The sequence below is a fragment of the Microcaecilia unicolor genome, chromosome 6 (genome assembly GCF_901765095.1).
Source record: "Microcaecilia unicolor chromosome 6, aMicUni1.1, whole genome shotgun sequence".
Classification (NCBI taxonomy): Eukaryota; Metazoa; Chordata; class Amphibia; order Gymnophiona; family Siphonopidae; genus Microcaecilia; species Microcaecilia unicolor.
The window spans coordinates 301,613,518-301,639,675 of record NC_044036.1 but is presented as its reverse complement, the minus strand read 5'-3'; the positions used below and the strand labels follow the sequence as shown (position 1 = coordinate 301,639,675).

General features: G+C 44.1%; 1 protein-coding gene across 2 annotated transcripts; it reads right to left on the bottom strand.

Annotated features, from left to right (window-relative positions):
• Positions 1-3,415: 3,415 nt before the first annotated feature.
• On the bottom strand, positions 3,416-19,812 carry LOC115472634 (ketosamine-3-kinase-like). 2 transcript variants are annotated; one of them, XM_030206956.1, is made up of 6 exons: positions 19,672-19,812; positions 13,565-13,716; positions 11,603-11,712; positions 7,819-7,883; positions 6,171-6,293; positions 3,416-3,786 (listed from the first exon to the last, which is right to left on the bottom strand). In XM_030206956.1, the coding sequence occupies exons 1-6, from the start codon at positions 19,810-19,812 to the stop codon at positions 3,442-3,444; spliced, it is 936 nt and encodes a 311-aa protein (XP_030062816.1). In that variant the 3' UTR covers positions 3,416-3,441. The 2 variants fall into 2 exon arrangements, with proteins under 2 accessions (XP_030062816.1, XP_030062815.1); XM_030206955.1 differs by having other exon boundaries at positions 7,819-7,904; positions 11,621-11,712.
• Between the last annotated feature and the right edge of the window lie 6,346 nt (positions 19,813-26,158).

Below are 26,158 nucleotides of genomic sequence, written 5' to 3'. Positions count from 1 at the left end.
CATCGACCAACACATCTTGTTGGTCACCTTGCTGCAATAACTTCTTAAAAATATAATAACATTTTGTCAAAACTATCTCTTCAAAATTTGACAAACCTAAAACTTCTTTGAAGTATTTTCTAATCAAAATCTCTGCAGAAAGAAAACGAGTAACTGAGGGGCTCATTTTCAAAGCACTTAGATTTACAAAGTTCCATAGATTCCTATGGAACTTTGTAAGTCTAAATGCTTTTAAAAATACGGCTCTGCGTAACTTATGTCTAAGTGCTTTGAAAATACGCTTCCATGGTTCTTAAACGTGAAGTATTTTCAAAATCCTCCACCTTATGATGAAGGTAGAGGCTATCCTTAATTGCAGAAAGATTGGTTGTTTGAAGAAAGGACATCTTATTCTCAACAGATTGAATTTGCGAAGATAACTGTTCAACCTTATTGTCCATCTTCTTAAATTTAAGGACAGATTGTGAAGAAATTTCAGAAAGCCATGGAACTACTTCCTTCAGTACAGTCTCAGTCTGAGATACCACTGCCCATATGTCCTCTTATTTCTTTATCCACAACAGGAAGTGGTGTAGCCAAATCAGATGGAAATACAACTACTTTAGGAAAAACCAGCTACCGCTGAGGGTCAGATCCATTACTTGGGCTCTGAGCCTCATTAGCTCCTGAGGGGGACAAGACTAAAGGCTGAGGCAGTGGAGTTCTGGCAGAAGGACTCAGAGATGCCCTTTCCAAGGATACATTCCCTAACACAACCTGCGGTATGAAGCCAGCAACAAGATGTCTATCCATAGATGCTGTAACAACCTCTGTCTTGTTTTTCTTCTTTTTTTCCCATAATCAAAAAGAGTTAAACAAAACAGTCTTACTAGATTTTATGGCAAAAAAAGTTCTAAACCTCATAGGAAATCTTCCTAGAACTCCAAAACACTTCCTGGCACTCCCTGGTGCTCCAAGGGGTGTACCCTGTGGCTGCGCTGCAGGAGCAACACAATGTTATATGGAGAAGTCAGGAAAGGCACTCACTGGTGACATCAGATGCTACCGAGATTCCAGGGAGGATAAAGGAGAAAGATGGCAACTGTTCAAATGTGTGTCCTGCCAATAAACCCCAACTCAGTTTCTCTGCCGCCAGGAATGAAATTTATTAAAGATTTCATGGGATAACAGGGGATACTTAGGCTAAGATAGGATTTTAAAATGGAAGACAGGGGAACCATTTTACTCTGAGATGATTATATAGTAACTAGTGGGAAAGGCCCGTTTCTGGCGGTGATGAAACGGGCCCTAGCCGACACTGGACTCCCTTCCCCTCCCCTTACGCTTATCTCCCTGGTGGTCTAGAGGTACCTGTTCAGTCGGGGCAGGAAAGAAAGAGCCCCCTCTTTCCTGCCCGTAGCAGTGCTGCTTGGTTCCTTGCTGCATCGTGTTGGAGTCCGGCTGTCGGCGTTTAAAAATGGCCACCGTGAGTTGAAGTCTCGTGAGGCAGCTTCAACTCTCAGCAGCCATTTTGATTCGCCGAGAGCCGGACTCAGACACGATGCAGCTGGGCAGCTAGCAGCAGCACTGCGGGCAGGATAGCGGGGTTTCCTTCGTTCCTGCCCGAGCGAACAGGTACCGCTAGACCACCAGGGATATTGGCGTAAGGGGATGGGAGGTGACAGGGGGGTGGGAAGGTGTTGAGGGGAAGAGTGTGTTACCGGGGGCGGGCCAGTACCTTCAAAGGGGCGGGGCGATGTGTTGAAAGGGGCCGGGGTGCTGGTCACGTCGGCGTTTTCGGCTGGGATTTGTTGGAAGGGGAGGAGTAGGGATACTGCTCTCCGTTCGTTGATTTGGCTTTTTTTCGTGTCCCGCCCTCGACGTCATCACGTGTGACGTGAGGGCAGGGCCTGCCGACATGGTGAGTGTTGTGGCTTCACCACCATGAAGTTACGAACCTGTGTGTGAGTGCCTGCAGTGACGTCAGTGTCCTCAGAACGTTGAGGGTGCGTTTTATTATAGTAGATAGGCCACAGGATGGAGAGTTTAGCTGGTTTCCTGTTAATTCACCTTTGGATGTTATTTTTAAGTCATATTATTTGAGCTGGACCCAGAAGAAGGCTCACCTGTTCAAGAAGAATCAAGGCCAAGTTTGCATTTGGACAGACATGTTTAGAGATGGTCTGGTCAAGCTGACATTCTCCTTGAGGGAGAACACGTCACCCAGATAAGCTAATGAGACCGATGAATTGGACCAATGGGAAGTTCTGAAAATGGGGATGTGAAGTGAACCCATTGGAAGTGACCAATTGTAGGTAAATGGACAAGATGTCTGAACAAGCTTTCTTCCTTAGACTTTTCCTTGTATTGTTTACTGCCATATCATTGCAGGTCTTAGGACACATAATACAGGGGTGGAGCTCCCCATTGGGTTCCAGCATCTAAGTTTATTATAAAAGATGAGAACCAGAGGGTTTTTGTTGTTGTTGTTGTTGTTGCTGTGAACCTAAGTAGATGAGGAAAGAAAGTCTTATTCACTGACTTCCTTGCTTCCAGGGAATAGCAGAGAAGCCCTCATTTCTGTGTTTTGGTCTAAACTTTGTTCTTTTCTCGGAGTAACAGGCTAGGTGAATGAGGGGGGAGTAGCAGGTAGAGAGGAAATGCGGGTCATGCCCACCCCGTTCACTTCCTGGCCCACCCAATAACTGAGGTCTGGCTACGCTACTGCTGCATCTGCTTTTTTGCTGCCCCTGGTGATTTCCTAGTTTGCCAGGTAGTTAAGCCAGCCCAGTGCCTTGGCAGATGCCCATGTAGCTGGGTAAAAGAACTATCAGAAAATTACCCATCCTCACTGATAGCTCTTTGGGTTAGTGTCATTTGCCAGGTTTATTGTTTCACCTTGAGCACAGCTGCTGTTTTTCACCCTTCGGTCTAGCTGACTGATAGTTAAGTCAGCCCTGTCTACCTCACAGCACTGCAACTGAACCATGATGTTACTGAGTCAACCCTGAAAAGTTCAGTGATACAGAGCCTTTCATCTGTTTACTTCTCTTATCGTGCATTCCTGCTACAGTGGCACAGTGGGCAGCTGCAGGGGTCCTCTGGCAGCAAGAACAGCTCCCTTTCCTACTTGCTCCAGCCGACTGCACTGTTTACACACTGCCATCACGCTGGCCTCCCCCTACCGCACACGCTCAGTTTTCACGCATGAGTGAAAATGGGTCATGTGCAAAGGGGCATGGCAGAGGCAGCACGTGGACAGTGCCGCCAGTTGGAGCAAGAAGTAGAGGGCGCTGTTCTGGCTGCTGGAGGCTTGTGGATCCCCACCAGCACAGGTATTTACTGTAAAGTTTTGACTTGGTGGGGGGGGGGGGGGGGGGTTGTGGAGACTACAGTACATGTGCCCACCCAGTTTGCCCAGTAGCCCATCCAAAATTTGAGGTCTGGCTATGCCTCTGCCTGTTATAAAGAGTTCAGTAGGTGTCTCATTAATTTTAAAGACAAAGGCCTATATGCCAACCCAAAATGGTTCCAGTTGTTTAAAGCATGGAACAGTTGATACAGTTTAAATCGCCTCTTGAATCCAGGAGCACGGGGAATCTTCTGGTGGTAAGCGGAGTAGAATGTTTCACAGTATTCCCCAATCATCTTACCAATGGCCAGCTCAAACTCAGAATGACCGTAGAAAGAAGCCGGGTCAAAAAGAACAGGACCAGATGGCTCCTCTGCCACATTGCCCTTCCAGAGATCACCATGGAGCAGAGCAGGGACAATCTCCATGTCACAGAACAAGGCCGGAACCATCAGCTGAGAAACACAGAAGTTGTGATTACATCCACTCAGTTACATACTTATGCATAGTTATATTTCCTTTCAAGAAACGTTAACTAAACATCTTTTTAGTATAAGTACATAAGTATTGCCATACTGGGACAGACCAAAGGTCAATCAAGCCAGCATCCTGTTTCCAACATTGTCCAATCCAGGTTACAAATACCTGGCAAGATCCCAAAAAAGTACAAAACATTTTATGCTGCTTATCCCAGAAATAAGCAGTGGATTTTCCCCAAGTCCATTTTAATAATGGTCTATGGACTTTTCCTTTAGGAAGCCATCCAAACCCTTTTTAAACTCTGCTAAGCTAACCACCTGTACCACATTCTCTGGCAACGAATTTGAGTTTAATTACACGTTGAGTGAAGCTTCCCTCATATATACAGTCCTATCACAGAATGGATATAGCGCAGGGCAAACTTCCCTCACAGACTACCCATTCATTCTTTGGCTTATCTATTAACATTCAGGTCAACATTCAAAAGATCTAGGCACCTAACCTAAGGAGCTATAGATCCAGCAAGGTTGCCGACTGGAACCAGATTTACCCAACAGGTTGATCCAGTCCTAGATTTACCCCATTGAATGCAGGTACTTGTAGTCTTACTTTTCTTAGGGAATACAATGGGGAAATCAGAACTACAAGTCCCTACATGGGTAGCCCCAGGATAGGATCAACCCCATCGAGTGAATCTGGATCCAGTTGAAAGCCCTATTATTAGGCAAATTGAAAACTTTCCCTATTTGACCACCTAAATGGAGGTACTTAAGCAGGGGGGGAGAACTTATTAAGGTGTATTATGGCCCTAACTGCATTATTTGCCCCTTTTACAGCAGTTTGGCCCCTAGTGTTGAACTATGAGACTATCACTAAGGGTTGCTAATGCCATTGTGAACCTAGCACCAGAATGGGCAAGAGCAGCTGGGGATTACACCTGCCCCGGTCCCTATTACAACCCCTAGGAATAGCCAGATAACTGAGGAGAGGGGCCTATAGGGTGGGGAGGACATCAGTGGGCCTCGGAGTTGGAGGAAGTTGTGCCCAAATGGGGGGGGGGGGGGGGGGAGGCTGTCAGGGTTAGAAATGATATGAAATTACACTTCCCATATCCTTTAAAGGAATGCACATCCCTATTATCAACTGCAGGGTTGACATTCAGTGTGAGCTGCCCAGCCGCCAATATTCAGCAGCACTTAACTGAGCACTGCCACTGAATGTTGTCTCTAACCACCCAAGGACAATCCGGTTAGTGTCGGGGTATGGTCCAGGGGTGTAGTCTGGGCAGAGCTAGGAGATATGCAGGCACCGAGAGTATTCAGCGCTGATGCCTGGGCAAGTTGGACTGCAGAAAAGGCAGTGCTGACTTTGCCCAGTTAAGTATGTGGGTATACCAATGAACATTGGCTGTAGCTGCATAAATTTAATGCTACTGCTGGACATGGCCGGACATTAAACATCTGTGTCTGTTTTAGCCAGCAGCACTCAGCTTTTAGAAAAACACTGCCACTGACTGAATTGACTGGCTCATTACTAATCATTCTCAAGTCTGATGGTGGTGTTAGTGATATGGGCACCTGTAATGGAAGTGAATTTTAAAGATTGTTTTTTCATCTCTGTCTTCACCGAGCAGTGCACTCGGGGTCTGTATTGTTGATTAGAAGTAATTCTGTTTAAAAATAAGTTGGAATGCAGAAGATAAGACACAGCTCTAATTAATTTGGTATGTGAAGAGGAGTATGACACTTGCTTCCCAGGTCCAGCCTGGCCACCTGGAGTTGGAGAGCATGTGACCACGTTCCCACAGTATAGCTTGTTTACCTAAACAGAGAAGCATTCTGTAATTTTCCCTAGCTCTGAACATGAGTTCTAAGCCTAATAAAAAGGGGAGTTTCTTACAGTGAAATCGGGAGCTCATCTGTGAGTAACATACGTACTGCGCAGATCTGTTCCTGTTCTAAAAAGCTCCTGGCTTTCGCTGTAACAGGCCCCCCCAGCTGATGATAAGAGCCTGGATGAAGTAAGGACCAGTGATGATTGTATATATAGTGTATTATTGCTTCTTTTCCTGGTCTAAGAACTCTTAGCATTGCTTAGATGTAGAGACCAGTGATGTAATGATTGTTTAATCATTGTATATACTTTAATCATTGTAGAATTTAGCACCTCTAATAAAGGTTTCATTTATCTAATACAAATCCAAAAGAATCCACAGTAATTATTGAGTAGTCTGTGTTAGTGAGACAGGCTGTAAATCCATAGCAGTACAGCACCTGGGATCTGGTACTTAGTGAGAGCATCTGTCTTTTTATATTAAACTGGTGAGAAATATAAGTCAAGATGAACACATCCTTCTCACCTGAAGCTGTGACCACAGCTCCTGTACTTCCCGGTCACCATAATCTTTCTCGATTAGATCCATCTGAGGCTGGAGCCGCTGACAGGTGAAGAATGTCACCCAGTCTGACTGCCACTCATTCACCTCCAAGGACAGGCAAGAGGATGAGTAGAGCATAACATAACACACACACACACACACAAATTTCTGATGCTCAGTTAGGACTGCCAACTGACTCTTATTTTAGGCTGATGCAATCCTGGTTTTACCCCACTGAATGCATAAACTGACCTTTTCCCATTGGATCCAATGTAATATGCTGTCCTCCTACCCTGCAGCATATTTTTGATTTTCCCATGCTAACCTTACTCCTGAAGCAGTAAGGATTTTAATGCAGAAAAATCCAGAGTAAAATCATTGTGCTAAAGGTCAGCATGTATATTGCATGCAACCCCACTGAATTAGGAATTGCTCCTAATGTTAATTAAAGAAAAAAACCATGCTGAAGTTTAGCGTTTTTTTTTTTTTTTTTACTTTCCTATCAGCTTGGGGATAAAGTAATGATTCTGTGCAGGAGCAGCAGGGTTATCTGAAGTGAAGTAAAGCACTTCATCTTAGAGGACTCAGGGTCCAGGTGCGTCCAGTAGCCACCCCCATCCCAACCCAAGGCTTTTTTTTTTAAGATCAACCCTGTCCCAGGCACCTCTGGAGTGGGCACCTGTCATAGGGAAGTCCTTGACCAGAAAGCCTCCATCTTGCTTGACCCCTTTGAACTAATAATATCTGTTTTAGGAAGACATCCAGCTGTGTCCTTTTCCCACTGCTGTTGTCTTGTAAAGTGGTGTTCTCTGACTCCTACGGGTGTGTCAGGATGCACCGCTAGGAGTCAGTCCGTCAAATAAGGTGATGCTTTCCAATTTAAAAAAAAATGTCCCTTAGTAAACCAATATCTTTCAATGTTATTGGGGAAGCAAGGAGTCCCTTGGTGTATCAAAACCTTTTTAGTGTTATCAGTGCAGTGTGAGCTGCTTGAACACTGTGCCTGATTGTTTGCAATAACTTCATTCTGCAGTGTGCCTTCAAAAGCAGTACAGTGTTAGTGCATTGAATCTTAAATAGGCAAATGAGTCATGCACAGGAGCGTGTGCTCAGTTAAGTTTTCCACTGCAGTGCACACTCTGGTTTTGGCAGGGCCGCCGAGAGCCACTACCGCTGCTGCTGCAACTGCAATACAAATACCTTGTCTGGTGGGGATCCCAAGGCCCCGTCAGCAGAAGAGGTCTTCCTCCAGTGCTACTCTTCACTTTGCCCATTGCCTGCCCCTGTGGCTGCTTTTTCTCACAGCGCCTGCTCGGTTTCATGTGGCTGCTTTTTCTCACAGCGCATGCTCAGTTTCAAAACTGAGCATGAATGGTCTGAGGGGAAAAGCAGTTGCTTAGCAAGCAGTGGGCAGAGAGAAGAGCAGCACTAGAGGAAGACCTGCAGTGTCTGCTCCTCCAGGCCCTCCCTAGCCCTCAAGGAGGGCCTGAGAGAGAGACCTCGGCACCAGGCCCCCCTTAGAGGCCCAGGCCCGGAGAATTTTGCCTCCCCTGCCCCCCCCCCCCCCCTCATGGTGGCTCTGAGTTTTGGGCCTCTCTCAGTTCGAGTGATATTCATTCATTGTCTTTACCTGTGGGATATATCCACAACACGTTACTACATGAAAGCCAAACTGGTCCACAAACAGCACATCTTCTGAATTGTTTCTGTGCTTACCTACATAACAAGGGCAGACAAATTCATCACATGAGCAGTGCCAGGAGTGTTGAGTATACCTATAGACAACAGCTGTAAGTTAAAGCCTATTATTTTAAAAAACTGCAATTTTTTGTACGGCCACCAGATGCCACTGTTCTGTTGTAGGGACTGAAGTATTATAAAATGAAGGCAGATAAATACCATATGCCTTCCTATGGTGGGCAGCACTGACATAATGGTGCCTCACACTGCACAGAAGGTAATAGCAAGCCACTCATGAATCATGCCAGTAAAACTACTAGGAGGGGGGGGGGGGGAGGGAGTCCCTCATTGTGTGGTCATTGATCTTTCACTGACAAGATGCTACCCCCTTTCTCAGGCTATAACAAGTTGGTTTTTCAGTACCAATATCCTTCCCATGTATGTTCTGCTCCTTGTGGTCTGTCACAGGGTTTACCTCTATCTCCAATTTTATTTAATTTATATTTAAGTTCTTTTTGTCTTGCTTTAAGGGATCTTGGTATTAATTTTTACACTTAAACAGATGATATTTTGTGGCTACTTTCTGTTCTTGATAGTTTATTGCAAACTTACTCCTTGTTAACTGATGGAATTATTTTAGTGAATAATTGGATCTGAACCCATTGTCTAAAATTAAATGCGGATAAGAACAAATTATTATGGTTGGGTAATCATTTAAATTTGAAACCTAAATTTGATCCTATGGTTTCAGGAACAACCATTTCTTTGGAGATGCCAGTAAAAATCTTAGATGTCACTTTAGATTCAACTCTGTCTATGGAACTTCAGGTCACTTATCTTATGTTGAGCGTTCCATTGTTTAGAGAAATTAAATTCAAAAGTATTCAGGAGAGGTCAATGATTTTTCAAATGGCAAAACTTTGGATTGTACTTCCAGCAAAAATTAGATCATGTTCATCTTGCATTAACTTTCGGAAACTGTTCCACCTTGAAACTGTAAGTGATTGAAACTAGTTTATATACTACTGACTGCATATACCGTATTTTTCGGACTATAAGACGCACTTTTTTCCCCAAAAATTTGGGAGGAAAATGGGGGGTGCGTCTTATAGTCCGAAGGTAGCGATTCCGGATCGCCCTCCCCCCGAGTTCGGGATCGCCCTCCCCTACTCACGTCAGCAATGTTCCCTGGTGGTCTAGTTACGTCGGGGCAGGAAAGAGCCCCCTCTTTCCTGCCCAGCGCGCTGCTCTCCGTCCTCCTCCATCCTCCTGTATGCTGCCTGATGGTCTCGGCGATATTCAAAATGGCCGCCGATACTCTTGGCGGCCATTTTGAATATCGCCGAGACCGTCAGGCAGCATACAGAAGGACGGAGGAGGACGGAGAGCAGCGCGCTGGGCAGGAAAGAGGGGGCTCTTTCCTGCCCCGACGTCACTAGACCACCAGGGAACATCGCTGACGTGAGTAGGGGAGGGCGATCCCGAACTCGGACAAGATGCACCGGAGCACCTAGGTTTTAGAGGAGGGAAAAAGGAAAAAAAATTTTTTTCCTATTTCCCTCCTCTAAAACCTAGGTGCTTCTTATGGTCCGGTGCGTCTTATAGTCCGAAAAATACGGTAGTTACTTCAAACCTTTGTCCCGTGTTTGACTTGCATCATCCGAGTTAAAGTAAATCTTTTGGTTCAGAACTGCAACTTCAGCTGGCAAGGCTTGAGGATCCCCTACCAGCTCAGGTATTTATATTTTGAGTTGGGGAGGGGAGGGGGAGAGCTGGGGGGTTAGGGAGGGAGCGGAAGACAGGTGGGAACAGTCAGAAATTTCTTGCCCACCCACTTTGGGCTCAGTCTTACCCATAGCTGCCTGGCTACATCACTGAGTGAAACAATGTGATAAGGGGGTGGCCAAAGTCAGAAGGATGCTAGTCTGCTTAAAGAGAGACATAACCAGCAGAAAGTAGAAGGTGATGATTCCCCTGTGTGGGTAGTTGATGAGGCCTCACATGGAGCACTGTATTCAGTTTTGGAGGTTGCATCTCACTAAGGATATATAAAGACTGCTGCCCCTATAAGTCAGAACTGAGAAGGAGGCAGAGCTTTGGGTAGATACGGGGAATCCAACCTTAAAGCAGGAATCCAGAGTGGGGGAAGCCTGTTCAAGGTTGGGGTGCAGTCCTAGGAGGTGCATCACTGGAAGGACAGCCTAAAAGGTTGGTGTCTGAAGGAGTTGGATGGTATCAGAAGTAACAGAAGCAGCCTTGGGTTTATTACTGGCACAACAGAATGGGTAAAGGACAGGAGCCTGTGTAAATATATACAGCTTTGGAATACTCAAAAAGTGAAGCGGAGAGGCTAAGATAATCACGAATGATCTTGGATGGACAAATGTACATAAAGAGTTCTGAAGAGTTTAACTGCTGGTTGCAGAAGTTCTAGTAAAGTTAGTTAGCATTAAATAAAACTCCTGGAGTGCAGAGTGGATTTCTTGCGTGAGAGAGAAGACGATTGCTCTTGGACTGAAAGAAGTATCCCTGTTAAGGTTCTCTTAAACTCTCAATACCCCAGATCTCTATTCCGGAGCATTAACCCACTCCCAAGCTCGACTGCAGGTGAACTGGAACGGTGGGCCCCGTGACAAAAGGGTTGAAAAGGATTTGTTTGTGGCCCACATCAGACCGAGTGAAGGAATCCTGAACTGAGCTAATTGGAGAGCAGAACTGTGTTACACAGACATCACAATATAGTGTTGTGCTTGGAGGCAGGAGTCCATCTTTGACCAGAACAGCACCCCATAGTCCAAGGCTGTCTCCTTGTTCAAGAACTACTTTATGGCCTTGTAGATATCGTCTTCTTTTTTTTTGCAAGAACCAAGAATTCTGTTGCCCTCTATTCCTGGATCTTGAATGTTGTACACCCAAAATAAAGAAACGAAGACAGAAATGAATCCAGAACTAAAGCAACAGGGTATTTTTTACAAAACTCATCCATACTTTGACGCTATGAAAAGTTCTCCAGCTTAAGTCTTTAATAGTTGCAGGGTACGCTGGAAACAGAAGGACACTCACTAACCAAATAGTATCTGGGTGGAAAATGAGGACAAAATAGTGCTTAATATGCCTCATGAGCAAGTAAAGTTTCTGTTTTCAACATATCATCAAAACATCTTGGGACAAATTCAACAGGTTATAAAGATGAGGAGGTAGAGGAGGCTCCTGGAGCTTGGAGCTGATAAGCAGATCCAGAGGCACAAAAAAACAGCTGCTGGATGTAGAGCTTCAACCTGCAGAACCTCCTCAGGAAGGTGCATTGGTTGGGGACAAAGTGGTCTTGATCTCTTGGAGCAGACAATGAATAACACAGTGGGGTACCAGACTAATAACAACTCTGGTATTATCCAGTTATGTTGATTATAGTTGGGGAGAACCTCAACCTTTGTAAGTCTAAGTGCTTTGAAAATACACCTCATTGTGTGCCAGCGATCTCATTTGGGATCACAAAATTCTATAGTAACCTATGGAACTTTGTAAGTCTAAATGCTTTGAAAATGAGCCCCAATATGTCTCTAAGCTCACACTTAGAAGCTGATGTATGTGACCCACAGCCTCTCTCAGGGAAAGCAGAACTACAAATTCCAATAATGACTAGGAGTAAAACCAAAACTAGATCAACCTGGCCTGAAAGAAAATAAAAGGAATCATTTGGCAACCTTAAGCATGAGCTTGCAGCTCCATCAAACGCTGCTTTAAGTATTTACCAATAGTGGCTCTCTCTTTCCATAACTTCCTGCCAAGCTTTTGGTTGTGAAGGTGTAGATCAGCCAGTTGTTCTCCAAGCACTGCTGCATAGCTGCAGGGGAAGAGACAATAGTGAACTACATTCAATGCCACAAGAAACACACTAATTCTGCTGACTCCAAAGCTACCTAGCTACTATGATTCACAAAAGTCATAGGAATTTCCCTGAAGGCTTTCTGCTAAATGGATTCTGAAATAATTTTATGAATCCAGTCCTTTCTGAAGTAGAATTCCTTTCAACAGAGGAAACAAGATTTGCATCACATTTTTTTCAGTGGGGAGAGAGGACAGAATAGATTAGGAGGGTGGAAAGAGTCCCAGTCTTTGTACAATGATTACACCCTGTTACCAGATTCAGGGGACATCTGCATCGTATTCTGGAGACACCTACAGTCTGTGGCTGTACAGGTTGGCCTAAATGGGAGAGGAAGAGGGATGGGGGAGGAGGGTTAAAACCCTAGGTAGCTAGCAATGAAGAATCATGGCACCACGACACCACAGCTCCAGTAAGGGTCAGTTCCAACTGATTTATAAGCTCAAAGGAGAATCAGGAGACCGATGGGCCAAGAAAATTAGTTGGCAATTAATTAGAAGTCTCTTTGAAGATAGCTCTGATGCTCATTTTCAAAACACTTAGACTTACAAAGTTCCATAGGTTACTATGGAACTTTGTAAGTCTAAGGGGCTGATATTCAGACTAACTCCCGCAGTTATTGCTAAACTCAGATATTCAATGCCGGGCCATTTCCGGTGACCAGCACTGAATATCCGGTATATTTTTGGCTGGTTAGCAGATAACTGGCGAAGTCTAAATATCTAACTCAAATGTGAAGGAGATATGAAAAAGCACAACTGGCATACATCCTGACCACAGAATAAGTAATTGAATTAAAGGGGTGTTGCCTCTAGAAGCCCCCGGCTCTATATATTCAGAGCTCACGGGGGCTGGGCTGCTTCATCATTGGCAAACACCCCTGAGCTGTTAAACAGTCCAATATCCTGCATGCACTTAATTTTTCTTTTTTTCTATTTTAATTTTTGCTTATCATGCGGAATATAAGTCTATAAGGAGTTTAGCTTGAAAACTACTTAGCTTTCCAGGGGTCTGATCTTTTCTTTATTGTTTGGCACTGAGCGCGACCACGACCAACGGTGGCCAGCGTTTCGTCACCTGCTTCAGGGTCATAAGGTCGGCGTCAATCTCAGCTAAGAGAGCACCCAGCTCTAACGGACCAACTTATCAACATAACCGGTTATCTGCTAACCAGCCAAAGATATCCCATGTAGTCATCTGGCCAAATATAGCCAATAAAGTGGGGCTGAAAATCGTTGGATAGCCAGTTATGTCAGCCGATATAATTGGCTAGCTGCTAACCATTAACCAGTGATATTCAGTGGGAGATAACCAGTTATCCCCCACTGACTATCGCTGGTTAGCCAGTTATGAGGCATTTAACTGGCCACCTGGCCAGTTAAATGCTTTTGAATATTGGGGGGGGGGGGGGGGGGGGGGGTTAAGTGCTTATGTTCTGGTTTTGCCCTGTTGCATCAAAGGACTCCTTGGCTCATTTTTGGGGGTTTTTTTGCATTTTGCTTTAGTTTTTTAGATAATTTCAGTCCTATCCCCACTAATCTGCAACTTTTCTGCAGTTATCATTTGGCTCCAACTCACAACATATAGACTGAACTAGACCTTTTTTTGCCCCACTTGCATACAAGAACTGTTGTTGTACTTTTTTATATGAAGAAAGTTTACAAACCCATAGACACAGTGGGACAAAACCAAGGCAGAAGCCTACATACCACTCGTTGTGTCTCATTACAGATGTGCTGGAATAAGGAGTTTTGTAGAGAAGTGCATTTAGAGACCTTATGCAAAGCTTACTACTACTACTACTATTTACCTGCTTAATGGATTTATGTCCAAATGCTCCATAACCAGCACTGCTCCATCTGTTGGGATATTTGCCACCTTTATGGGCCTGGGCACTTTCACTGTATGAGTCTTCAGAATTGCCTCCAAGCTTGCTGCCTCCCCATCAAACATTTTTCTTGCCTGTCAAATAACAGAATTTCACTGCTTTTTCTGTATGGAACATTTCTGCTGCTCTCTGGGGGTTGTGCATGCACAGGGCACAGGTAAATAGTCTGGAGAGCTCTTTTGCAGCTAGCTGGCAATCTCTGTACCCTATTATTAGATGAAGAATGTGTACTGTTAAATAATTAGATGAAGTATTCTTTAGGTAAGGCATAGGTCAGAGCTGGGAATGGAGAATCCATGGTGATCACTTCTACTACATAGCTGCACTAAGGGGTAGATGCATCAAGCAAACGTAAAAAAATCAGAAACGTAAAAACCTTTACCGAATCTCAAATAACGAAGCATGCTCCAAAAACACAGCCCCAAAAAGTTTGGTGCGGTATTGGAAAGAACGATGCACTAATCCCCGTCGGTAATCGGCTCGTAAAGCATGCGCAAAGCAGCTGCTGGCTGCTCTGCGCATGCCAGAAACGTAAGAACAAAAAGAAAACACAAACACGTGGCTCCCCACTTTCCCCTGCATGTCTCCACAAACATTAAAGGATCGGGAGGGGGCAAAGGCGCTCATCAGCAGCGTCCTGTATGGATGGCCTTGCCTTGCCCCCCCCCCCCCCCAAGGTCCCCGCTGTTCCCCGCTGCTCCGTTTGTGAAATAAAAGCTTTTAAAAATGAAACCTTTGCAGTTGCTGGGCTCCCCCTCCCTTCCTGTGTCTCTCTTCTTTAGTCGGCAATGCTCCGCTTCCTGCACTCCTCCACCTCCGTGCCCCCCCCCCCCGAATTCGTCCCCGCTGCTCCCCCCCCCCCCCCCACCGGACCCCCCCTTCACCACAATGGCCGGTGCAGCGCCTCTCACCTATGTTTGAAGGCGCTGCACAGGATGGATCAGCTATTCTTTAGCTCTTCTGTCTCCTCCGATGTCTCCTTTTTCTTCCTGTGTCCGCCCTCCTCTGACGTCAGTTATCTACGTAGATAACTGACGTCAGAGGAGGGCGGACACAGGAAGAAAAAGGAGACATCGGAGGAGACAGAAGAGCTAAAGAATAGCTGATCCATCCTGTGCAGCGCCTTCAAACATAGGTGAGAGGCGCTGCACCGGCCATTGTGGTGGAGGGGGGGTCCGGTGGGGGGGGGGGAGCAGCGGGGACGAATTCGGGGGGGCGGGGCACGGAGGTGGAGGAGGGCAGGAGGCGGAGCATTGCCGACTAAAGAAGAGAGACACAGGAAGGGAGGGGGAGCCCAGCAACTGCAAAGGTTTCATTTTTAAAAGCTTTTATTTCATTAACGGAGCAGCGGGGAGCAGCGGGGAGCAGCGGGGAGCAGCGGGGACTTCGGGGGGGGGGGGGGAAGGGGGGGCAAGCAAGGCAAGGCCAGGCCGTCCATACAGGACGCTGCTGATGAGCGCCTTGCCCCCTCCCGATCCTTTTTTAATTTAGTTTCCTTTTTTATTTTAGGCACAGGGAAGCAGGGAGCCATTTTTCTTTTAAAACATGCCAGCAATTTGGTTTTTCATCGTGCAGGGGGCAATGGGGAGATGACAGCTCAGGCTTTAACGACAGGTCTGAGCTGACGTTAAATTTCTGGTGGTAAGTGAATCGTTGCTATCGTCGGTATGGTTAGTGCATTCCGAATTGTCTACATTTCAATGGTAGTTTCTCATTTGCATTCCAGTTTCGTTAGCTGCTACTACCGTCGAAAAATAGGCTTTAGTGCATGGAAAGGATAGGAAATTCTTCCTTAAGGGCTCATTTAACGATGAAAAACGTTTAGTGCATCTGGGCCTAAATCCCCTTTCTTGCAGCATGAGAACAAATATAATGGGTTGAATATCACTGTTTGTACATATCAATGGTAAGCAATGAAATTATTTATTTTATTTATTTATTTATTAGGATTTATTTACCGCCTTTTTGAAGGAATTTACTCAAGGCGGTGTACAGTAAGAATAGATCAAACATGAGCAATAGTCAATTACAGCAGTAAAAATATTCAACTAACAATACGAACAACATGGCATGGTATACTACTTGCAATGTCAACACAATACATAATAGAACATTATAATAGGTAGTGAAGTGTAAGGCAAAGTTGTAACATATAGATGGGTAGGAAAGTAGGAAGAGTTAGAAAGTAAGGTGACTGATTTGAAGAAAGTTGCACATGAGGTCAGAGAGATGGTTAAATATTATCTCAGCTAGGGTAGGAGTGGATAAACATGTCCCGCAGCGGTATGTGCAGCCCGAGTCAATCCTTGTGTGTGTGAGTGAGACTAACAAATTAGTTACTTCTTCCATTAAAGGTCTGGTTGAACAGCTAAGCTTTCACCTGCTTCCTGAAGTAGAGATAGTCTTGTGTTAAGCACAGCCTTTCAGGCAATGCATTCCAGAGTATGGGGGCTACTCCGGAGAAGGCTCGTTTGCGGGTATCACATCGTGTAATGTCTTTTGGAGAGGGTGTAGTTAGTGAAAGTCCTTGGGAGGACCTGAGTGTCCTTGGCGGTGTGTGGAGGATCATCCTATTCTTCAGATACTCAGGGCCATTTCCTTTCAGGGCCTTGAAGATCAGACATAGAGTTTTAAATTTAGCCCTGTATTGTACTGGTAGCCATTGAATTATGTGAAAAGGCTACAATTAGGAATGCAAATTCTTGTACATTAATAATTCTCTCTCATATACAAGTTCTACTATAGAGAGAGTCCTTGGCACACAGAAAAGTCTCACTGGAATCACCAGTCAAGTTCTGACAACATTTTGTAGCATTCAGTTGTGTTAATACTTGTTCTTCCTATTTAACTTTACCCGCAATAACTACATTCCCACTCTTCTCTACCTCCATAGACTGAAGTAAATGTTAGCATCTACATGTAGGTAAGTTGGAGCCAGCATACTCTAGTATTCTATAAGGGTAATTATGCGCATAAGTGCAGTTATAGAATGGGCTCACAGTTCGTGTAAAGTGCGCATCTAAAGTGTGACATCCAGTTATAGAATTGTCCTCATAAGGTTAATTTTATAAAGTCATTTTTTACATATGTTCACATGTTAACATGATGGTACACAGGGGCAGACTGAGAGTACTCTTGCTCCCAGGCACTGAGAGTACTCTGAGCCTCCCTGCCGCCGCCCCTGGCCCCCCACACACTACCGCCGCCCATGCAGCCCTTACCTTCCTCCATATCCAGCATGTCCTCCAATCTCTCCTTCTACCCTCCTCATGCCCAGTGTGTCCCTCCGACTCCCCTTCCCCACTTTCTTCCATGTTGCTGCTGAGCGTGCTGCTGCTGTCCGTGGCAGCTCCACAGTTTAAAATGGTGTCTGCGACCTCTCACAGTAGTCTTGCGAGAGTTCGTGGCCACCATTTTAAACTGCAGAGCCGGCACAGGCCACAGGCAGCGGCGGGGAGAATCATCACTTCATCAGGGCAGCGGAGGTGGCCACTAGACCATCAGGGCAGCTGTAGTGTGCAGCAGCAGCAGCAGCGGCGGGCAAGGGCAACCAGGCAGAGCCTCTGGGCTCCCTGGAAACTCTGGGCCCTCGGGCAATGCCCAGTTTCCCGAATGGTCAGTCCGCCCCTGATGGTATATCTTTTGCAATAAGTGTGTACAAGGGTGGAGTTTAGGCAGAGTGAAGATGGAGTTCACAAGTACAAATGTAGATTATAAAATAGGCTAATTGATGCACATACTTAAATAATATAGGCATGGACATTTATCACCTGCTCAAGAACTGTCCACACCTTCAATGTAGGTGCAATTTCTGCCACTTAATGTTACTATTTTACGAATACACACAAGGTGCACATTTCATATTGAGGAGGGAATTTATTTTTCCTGTTTTGTTTGTGGTTTATCTCATTTCCTGAGAATGAAATAAAGCACAAAAGAACAAATGGTATGAAACAGTGGGTCCAGAGCTCCCTTCTCCCCTTTCAGAAATACTCAGAGCTGCCAAATTTTAAAATTTCAAACCTCTCACAGGTCTTCCCATCCCCCCAATTTTCAAACGTATCTCACCCCAGGGGCGTAACCAGACACCCAATTTTGGGTGGGCCTGGGCCCAAGATGGGTAGGCAGAAGAACCCTGCCCCATCCCACAAGTGATTTGGTCTCTCCCTCTCTAGCCTGCATGCCATATGGTCTCTCAAACATCCCCCCCTCCCCTGAATACCTTTTAAATAGCAGATTTTCACCAGCAACGATCAGCAACTAATACACGCTGCTCATGTTGGCCCCACAGTCTTCCCTCTCATGCAACTTCCTGTTTCCGCATAGGCGGGAATACATCAGAGGGAAGGCTGTGGGGCCGATGCGAACAGTATGTATCAGTCGCTGCTCGCTGTAGGTGAAGATCTGCTATTTACAAAGTATGCAGGAGGGACAGTTGTTGGGAGTTTTCAGCTGGTGGGGCTTGGGGATCCCTGCCAGTCACATCATAGGTGTGGTGCTACTGGGTGGGCCTGAGCCCACCCAGGTCCACCCTTGGCTATGCCACTGTCTCACCCCATCCATGGAGGTCACCAATGTCCGAATGGAGTGCAGGCGATCTGCAGGGGGCTTACAAAGAAAGAAATAAAATTGGCAGCACTGAGGGTTTTTTTGGTGGAAGGGGGCTGGGGCTGGCAGCCAAGATCACATTTTTCTTTTGTTTTTCATGTGAAATGAGATGAAACAGGAAATTATTAACATTTTCTATTTTGTTTCAAATGAAAACACAGTCCCAGTAATTAACAAGTGACTAATTATATGTTTATCCTCTGTCACTTCTCCTGCTCTTCCTCTGATGCTGCACAGAACCATCCTGATTGGGGGGAGGGGGTCCCCATTTCCCTCTAACACCTCTTTTGTATACTGATATTATACTGCCAACATCCTAAAACACAATATTAAGATGACGTTTTCTCCCTATAGCTACCTCTAGTGCTGCCACTTCAAAATAAAAGATGCACCGTGCTGGCTCAGACCAAATAACCATCAACTGCAGCATCCTGTCTCAAGACAATGGTCAGTCTGGATCATTAGGAAGTATCTGGCAGATCCCAGAGAAGTGATCCATTCCTTGCTGCACACCTCAGGAATAAGCAGCCGCATTTTAAGGTTTACTTGTTTATGGTCCTTTCCTCTAGCAACTTTCCCAAACTCCTTCCAAACCCAAATATACCAGATACTACGACACCGTCCTCTGGCAACAAATCCTACAGCTTGGTTACTGGCTGTATGAAAAAAATCATTTCTCCAATTTATTTTAAATATGCTACCTGTTAGTTTCATGGAGTGTCCCCTAGTCCTAGTATTATTTGAAGGTATAAATATCTAGGAGCAGAGGAACACCTCTTTGATTGGTGGGGCCAAGCTCCACCTCCAGCTCTACTCCAAGACCGACCCTAAATCACCCCCAGGTCTCACCACTGATTTTAATGTCAATTATTTCACCCACAGTGGGATCAGGTAAAATGATGTTCTCCATTTTATTTTTCATCGCTGTCTGAATTATTCCTAATATTCTATTTGTTTTTCTGACTACTGCCACGCACTGAGTTGAGGATTCACTTGGCCAGCTTTACATGTAAACATAACAATTGGCCTTTGCTCATTCTCTCCAACCTGCTCAAGGACAATGGAATGGAAATGAAACCTAGGTCTCTTGATTGCTGTTAACCTGTCATTAAGCTAGTGGGACTTGACCTATGCTTGAATTGCTGATCCATTTTCAACTAAAGTTTCACTGCTTTTAAAACTCCCCTCTTGTCTCATCAATAGTTCCTCTGCTTCTAAAATCATCATCACTGGTGTCTAAGCTGAACAATGTTGAGTCCTTTCTATCAACCAGCTTTCTGCAGTACAATAAGCAGATGAACCTTGAATTAAAACAGAACATGCTTATAGATAAAATAAAAACATTTTCCTCTAATAATCCCTTGATAAAATTGCACAAACATGCCCAGCAGCAAAAGAAAGAAAAGGAACCTGCTATGAACCTCTGGCTTGTGATTGATTTTCACAAAGACCCGTCCTCGATCAGTGACATAACTCTGTCCCTGGCTGATGCAGCCTCCCCGTGCATGACCAACTGCGGTGAACAATGATGTATTCAGCTTCTCTTTCAGATAGATTTCCATATCACCCTCTGATTCTGGAACACAGAGACCTGCTTTGTGTCTGCTTCTAAAGATTATCCAGAGATGATGTGGTTGGTCTTCACTGCAACAAAACAGCACACATCTTTACAAATAAACTTTTGATGATGAATGGAAGCCCCTGCTATTTATAGATACACATGTGTATCATATATCAGAATATGAAAAGGGTCAGAAATAGCAAGTCATCAATTCTGCCCTTATGTTATCATTGTCTTATTCAACTTTGCATAGTATAAATAACCAGAAAATGCGATTAGGATTTTTTTTGTATTAATTTTTAATAGTTAGAGAGTAGAAATATACAAACTGTGGCTAGAAACATAACAACCTGTCAACCATATTAACAATGTTGTGACAGGTGGTGTCCTGTTTTGAAGGTGTCACAGGGAGGAATTCTGGCTCCCTGGTTTCAGAAAGAGTGTTTCCCCGTTGGCAGGCACACAACTTGTCAGGGTATGAGAGGTTCATTGCCCATTTAAGAAAAGAAAGGGAAGGCATAAAGCCAACCCCCCCCCCCCCCCATAAAAGAGCTTCCTAGACTGGGGGAGGGGGATGGCGGTGAGGGCAAGGCAGGCACCAGTACAGAGGACACTGGTAGTGACTTTTGAGGTGAGAAGTTATGCAAGAAGAGAAGAGAACCTGGACAGGGCAGGGAAGCTGAACTTGGGATGGAAGCACTCCTCTAATTCCATGAAAAATTCTCCATGAGCACTGTCCAGACTTGTTAAGAACAAAACTACTGTCAGGAAGGAATTTTAGGATCTGCACAGGATTTGTTACTGGTCTTGTTGTCAGCAATTGACATTAAATATCAGAAAATATAGAATCATACTTTTTCATGCAGTCCCAAAGTTAAGGAATTCCTTGCTGCAGAAATAAAACTTGTTCCAAACTTATTAGATTTTTAGGAAGCATTGCAAAATAAGGTCCTTTTAGCAAGCTTTTGCATGATGTACTCATATGTCCCCCCGATATTTAGCTGGTGGTAGTCAGCGTTTTTTTAAATGCTGATCATCGCAGGCTAAAGTATCCCCTGATATTCAATGCAGGGCCATGTCCAGGCACCAGCACTGAATATCGGATAATTTTGGGTGGGCTGGGCACTTATGCGGGCCCACCGATATTCAGCCGGGTCCACATAACTTTTATGCGGCCCTGGCTGAATATTGGGCCACATAACTTTGTTTTTCTTTTTTTAAAGCCCCGGAGCCCCTTCAACCTCCCCCCTACCAATATACTCCACTTTCCCTCTCCCTCCCAGCATGTTTCAAGACACTCTCCCTAGAAAACCCCCTCCCCCGGGCCTACTTGTATACCTGGTGGACCAGCGGGGTCACTGGGGGCAAGAGCACAGCCCTCTCACTCCTTTTGGCACCAGTACCTTGCGGTACTTGTGATCTGCCATGAGAGGTCACAGCAGCCATTTTAGACTGGTACCACAAGGGAGCTGTGCTCCTGCCTCCGACCCCACTGGACTACCAGAGATACAGGTAGGCCTGGGGGGAGGGCCTGCCTGCACGGCTGGGGGGTCTTCCAGGGGTGGCTTGACTTGGCTTGGAAGGGGGAGAGAAAGTGGGGACATTGGCAGGGGGACTTGAGAAGACTTGGGGGTGTATAACTTTTATGCAGCCCCTGCTGAATGGTCCACATAAGTGCTGGGCACCCAGCTCGCCCCAAATTATCCCCCAATATTCAGCGCAGGTGCCCAGACATGGCCTGGCATTGAATATCATGGGATACGTTAGCCGGCAACAATCAGCATTTAAAAAAACGTTGACCGCCGCCGGCTGAATTGGGGGGGGGGGGGCATTTTTTTCAGTTGGATTTAGCATAGTAGAGCCCTGGTTTATTCATATTCAAATTTAAATCAATACTCGGCCAAATTTGGAGCCGAATCAAATACGAATATTTGGTGCAGCCACATAGCTTCATGTCAGAAGGGGCAGGCTGAAGCACTCCTAGTTCACTTCGTTGAGCCTAAAGGCTTGTAGTTACAGTTTAATAGCAGCATTACAAGGGCATAAATACAGTGGGTAAAAAAAAAACCAAGGCTGGATCTACCTAGCTACTTTAAATTATTGGTAAGTCCCATATTATGTTCTACCTTGGCAAATAGTTTAAGGTCCACATTCAATACAGATATGTGCCAATAGGAGTCCGCTTCATCTTGAGGTTTATCAAGCTTAGGAAGAAGTGAATCAGGGAAATATTTTGGAGTGCTGAGGGAAAGTTATTCTTCAACCCCTGCCTGATAATAGCTCAGAACTAAGGGGCCCAATCAATTTGATCTGAAATACTTTATAAAACTCCCCAGAGAAACCATCGACCCTTGGGGTCAAATGTGCCTTCAACTCTTTAAGGCAACCTGGATCTCCTTAGCCTGTAAAGGGGCATTAATTGCATCAACAGCCTCTAGAGACAAGCGAAGCAATCCCTGAGCACTCCAAAAAGCCCAAGGTAACAGACACGCCCACTGAGGGCTCCACTTGATACAAAGTGTGAAAATATTCCAGAAAGACATTAGTTATTGCATCACTATGGATCACCAACTTGCCCATGAAGTCTCTCAACAAGGAAATGGTATGGGACCCCCCCCCCCCCCCCCCCCCAAATCTTTACAACACAATGGGTAGTTTGTTCATTAATAAGTGTATTTAATGCCATCTGAGTAGACATAAGGGTATCTTCTGTTGCCTGGGTAGGGGTTTTGTACTACTGACGTCATTTATGTGTATTGCCGTCGAGACGCTTCACAGTTGACTGCTTAATTCTTGTGTTTTAAGGAAGCCCTACAGCCACATTTCCCTTGGTCTTTTATTCAGTGACAACTTAAAAAGATTTGTTTGACCCCTGATGCAGGCTTTGATGCCGAAACACAGTCGTACTGGGTCGTCAGTTTATCATTAATAAAGATTTTTTGGATTTCCTCTTCAACTCGTCCTCACTTTTTGTGTCCATTGCTTTTGCTATATGTGAGGATTCTCCTCTCTCTTTTTGTTTGCTTGTTGGATCTTTCTATAATACCATATAAAAATTAGGGTCCTATTTTTGTCTATTTCTTGTATATATTTCTCTTTATCCATGCTCCCCCTTTGTCTGCCTGCTTGATGATGATATTGAAATCATTCTTGAGTGTCTAAATGACTTGATGTTCTGCCTGTGTTAAATTAAAAAAAAGATTTCTCCTTTTTGTCTTCAAGTATGGCTATTACTTTCAAAACCAATTTCTCAAATACTTGTATTATGGGATCAGTGGCCCCCGGTGGATTCCATGTACTATCTTTCCTAATTACTGTAATATCTGTGTTAGGAACATTCTTATTCGAAAAATAATCTATTATTTTTAATTTTGTCAACTTGAATAAATCAACCCTGGTATTAAATGCGTTATTCTGTGGTGTTGGGACATATGACATTCCTTTCTCTAATACTGTAGTTTCTATTGTTGTTAATGTTCTTGATAAGATTGAAAATGTTCTGTTTAGTACTCACAGCATTATTCATTTCCAATGATTGTTGTTTTCCTCAAATTGAAAATCTTGTTCTCTAGCTTGATTATTCATTGGTCCTCATCTGCCTCTCCTTCCTCGGCCTGGTCCTGTGTAATATGGTAATTTGCCTCTGCGCTCGTTGTGGTATGGGTGTATTTGTTACTGTTCCCTTTTTCCAGATTTTTCCTAATTGAAAAACCTGTTCAGATAAATTAACTCATGGTAGTGTAGTGTCTGTAGGTACTGAGTTATCAAAAACTTCATCCAAGTTATTTCTAACCCTCTTGTTTCTCCTTTCTACAGTAGGACTTTTAGTTCCTATAGTCTATGTTCAATTCCCTCTTGATTGCTTAAACGTGCCCTTGGCATGTTTCTATATGTATTGTTTTTCTTATGCCATAAATATACTATTTTGTATTTGCAGTCCGTCTCATCTCTTAAATTTTTCATATTTCTCATGTTTTACCTGTTTTTTTTAAGTCTGATTGTAAGTTAAAGTCCTCGTACAATTCCTTAAAACATGTCAATTTTTCAGAGAAACCAATTGATTGTCTAAATCCTCTTTTAATTTTTCTGCCTTTTTAGTGGTAGTTTGGATATTAAGGATCATCAGATCCAAAGAACATTTATTAAGCACTGCTTTCCATTTCAACATAAATTCAATGTCATCGTTACACATGCTTAGTTCTTAAATAATTCTTAAACCTGTAGGAATCATTTTATTGCGACAATATTCTAACAGGGTAGAAGAATATAGTTCTGTACGACTTAACCTTTTATTAGTTTTGATCACTTCTTCCCAATATTCTAATTGACTGTCCATATCAGTACTCCTTTAAAAAATATATATATTCTTTAGGTAACATTTCTTTCAGTTGAATTTCAGAAAAACTTAGAATATTTCTCCATGGAGAATAAGACAGCTTGTCTCATTAAATACAAATACACAAACAAGAGAGGTGAAACATGGCCACGTCGGGTACCCGAAAATAAATCTGCAAAGCTATCTATAACCCATGGGATATACATATTTTTACATTCCAATGATGGCTGTGGGGGATAAACAAGGGTGTGGGCTATTCTCGACTTTACATTCCAAAGCTGGTTTAAACACACGACCTGCCACATGAAAATCATGAACTGAACATGTGCAAGAATGCCAGCACCGGCGGCTGAAGCATGCCACCAACTTCTTCACTGCTCAGGCAGCATGAGAGGGGGTTTGGGCAGTGGACCGCTCTGGCTGGCGGGGCTTAGGCAACCCCGCCAGCCATTCCATTACCAGCAATGAATGCAGGAAACAGAAAGGTGGGGTAATGCAAAATAATTTTTTACATAAATGCTTCTTTTCCACAGATTATTCATGGGTTTGGGTCATATATGCAAAAATACGATATAAGCTGTTTGGGGCAAGGACACCATGGAGCCCATTATCAAAGCACTTAGACTTACAAAGTTCCATAGGTTACTGTGTTAACTTTGTAAGTCTAAGTGCTTCATTGTATCTCTGCATACTAACAATGCTGTAAACTGCCCTGAACATTATTTGGAAAGGCTTGCTAAAAATGAAAGTTATTATTATTATTTCTGAGCCTCTGTGTAGATGCAAATCTATAACCTGCTTGCCCAGTTCTACTGAGCATCAGGGGAAGCAATTACCTCATTAGTATCATCATTTCAAATTATGTATTAGCTTACTTTGAACTAGGCTTTAAACATAACTCAAGGCCAGAAAGGTAAAAATAACAGTATAAAAGTGGAAAAATTATACAAATTGCTAGAAACGTACAAGCAACGGGATCCTGTATGAGCAGTGTTAAACTTCACAACAGTCTTTCAACATACTGAAGTGTGTGTGTGTGCATTGGAGCCAACTTTTCAAAATTATTGGGGGTGCTAAGCCCAATGGAAATGACCCCTCCCTGGACACACAAAATTTTCTCAATATTGGGGGTGCTCAAGCACCCACAGCGTCGGCTCCAATGTGTGTGTGTGTGTGTGTGTAGGGGGGGGGGGGGGGTGGCAATTTTCAAACTGTCTGTAATGCTTCAAAGGGAGCAGGTAGCCTGAAAACTGTAGAATAGACAAAATGTTTGGAAGATATTTGAACTCACTTTATTTTCTGCAGGAACCTTTGTGGGGAAGATGTGGTTTTATTTGCCTAAGGGAGATTTTGCACTTTTCCCTTCTGTGTAATTAGTAATCCTCTGGCAATGAGACAGCTGAGGAAGTAGCTCAGGTCATGTTGATAAAGACTTATTAATACATATAAAACTGGAAATATAGGAATAAGGTAGTTATGGCTTGGTAGCTGCAGTTTCATTTCCAAGCAAATTGCTTATCTCTATAACAAAGCTAATACATTTCTTTAGAAAACCTAAATAGTGTTATATCATAATACTAAAGGAATCTGCCCAGCTAGCCCCAAAATGTGAAATGAGAAATAAATCACAGCCTGTTGGATACAGAAAAGAATGCCAACTCCAGTTCAGTTTTCAGGGTGTGGCAGCAACTCCAAGATGAGGCAGCAATAGTGGCAGAAGACTCTAGAAATACAATTCCTATGACATATACAGGTGATAGGTGAGAACATAAAGCACAAATGCTGTGCAGGCTGCAAAAATCAAAGGCTAAGAGTAATGGCAGAAAAAGCAATGGGGCTCATTTTCAAAAGGAAAGAATGTACAAAAAATGGCATAAGAGGAGGAGGAGGAGGAGGGATGCGTTTTTCACAGGAAAATATTCAAACCATATAATCAAAAACAAAACAAAACACTTAAGTCGGATATTCGCCTAGAGAAAAACGTTTTGAGAGTGGGCGTTTCGGGGGAGTG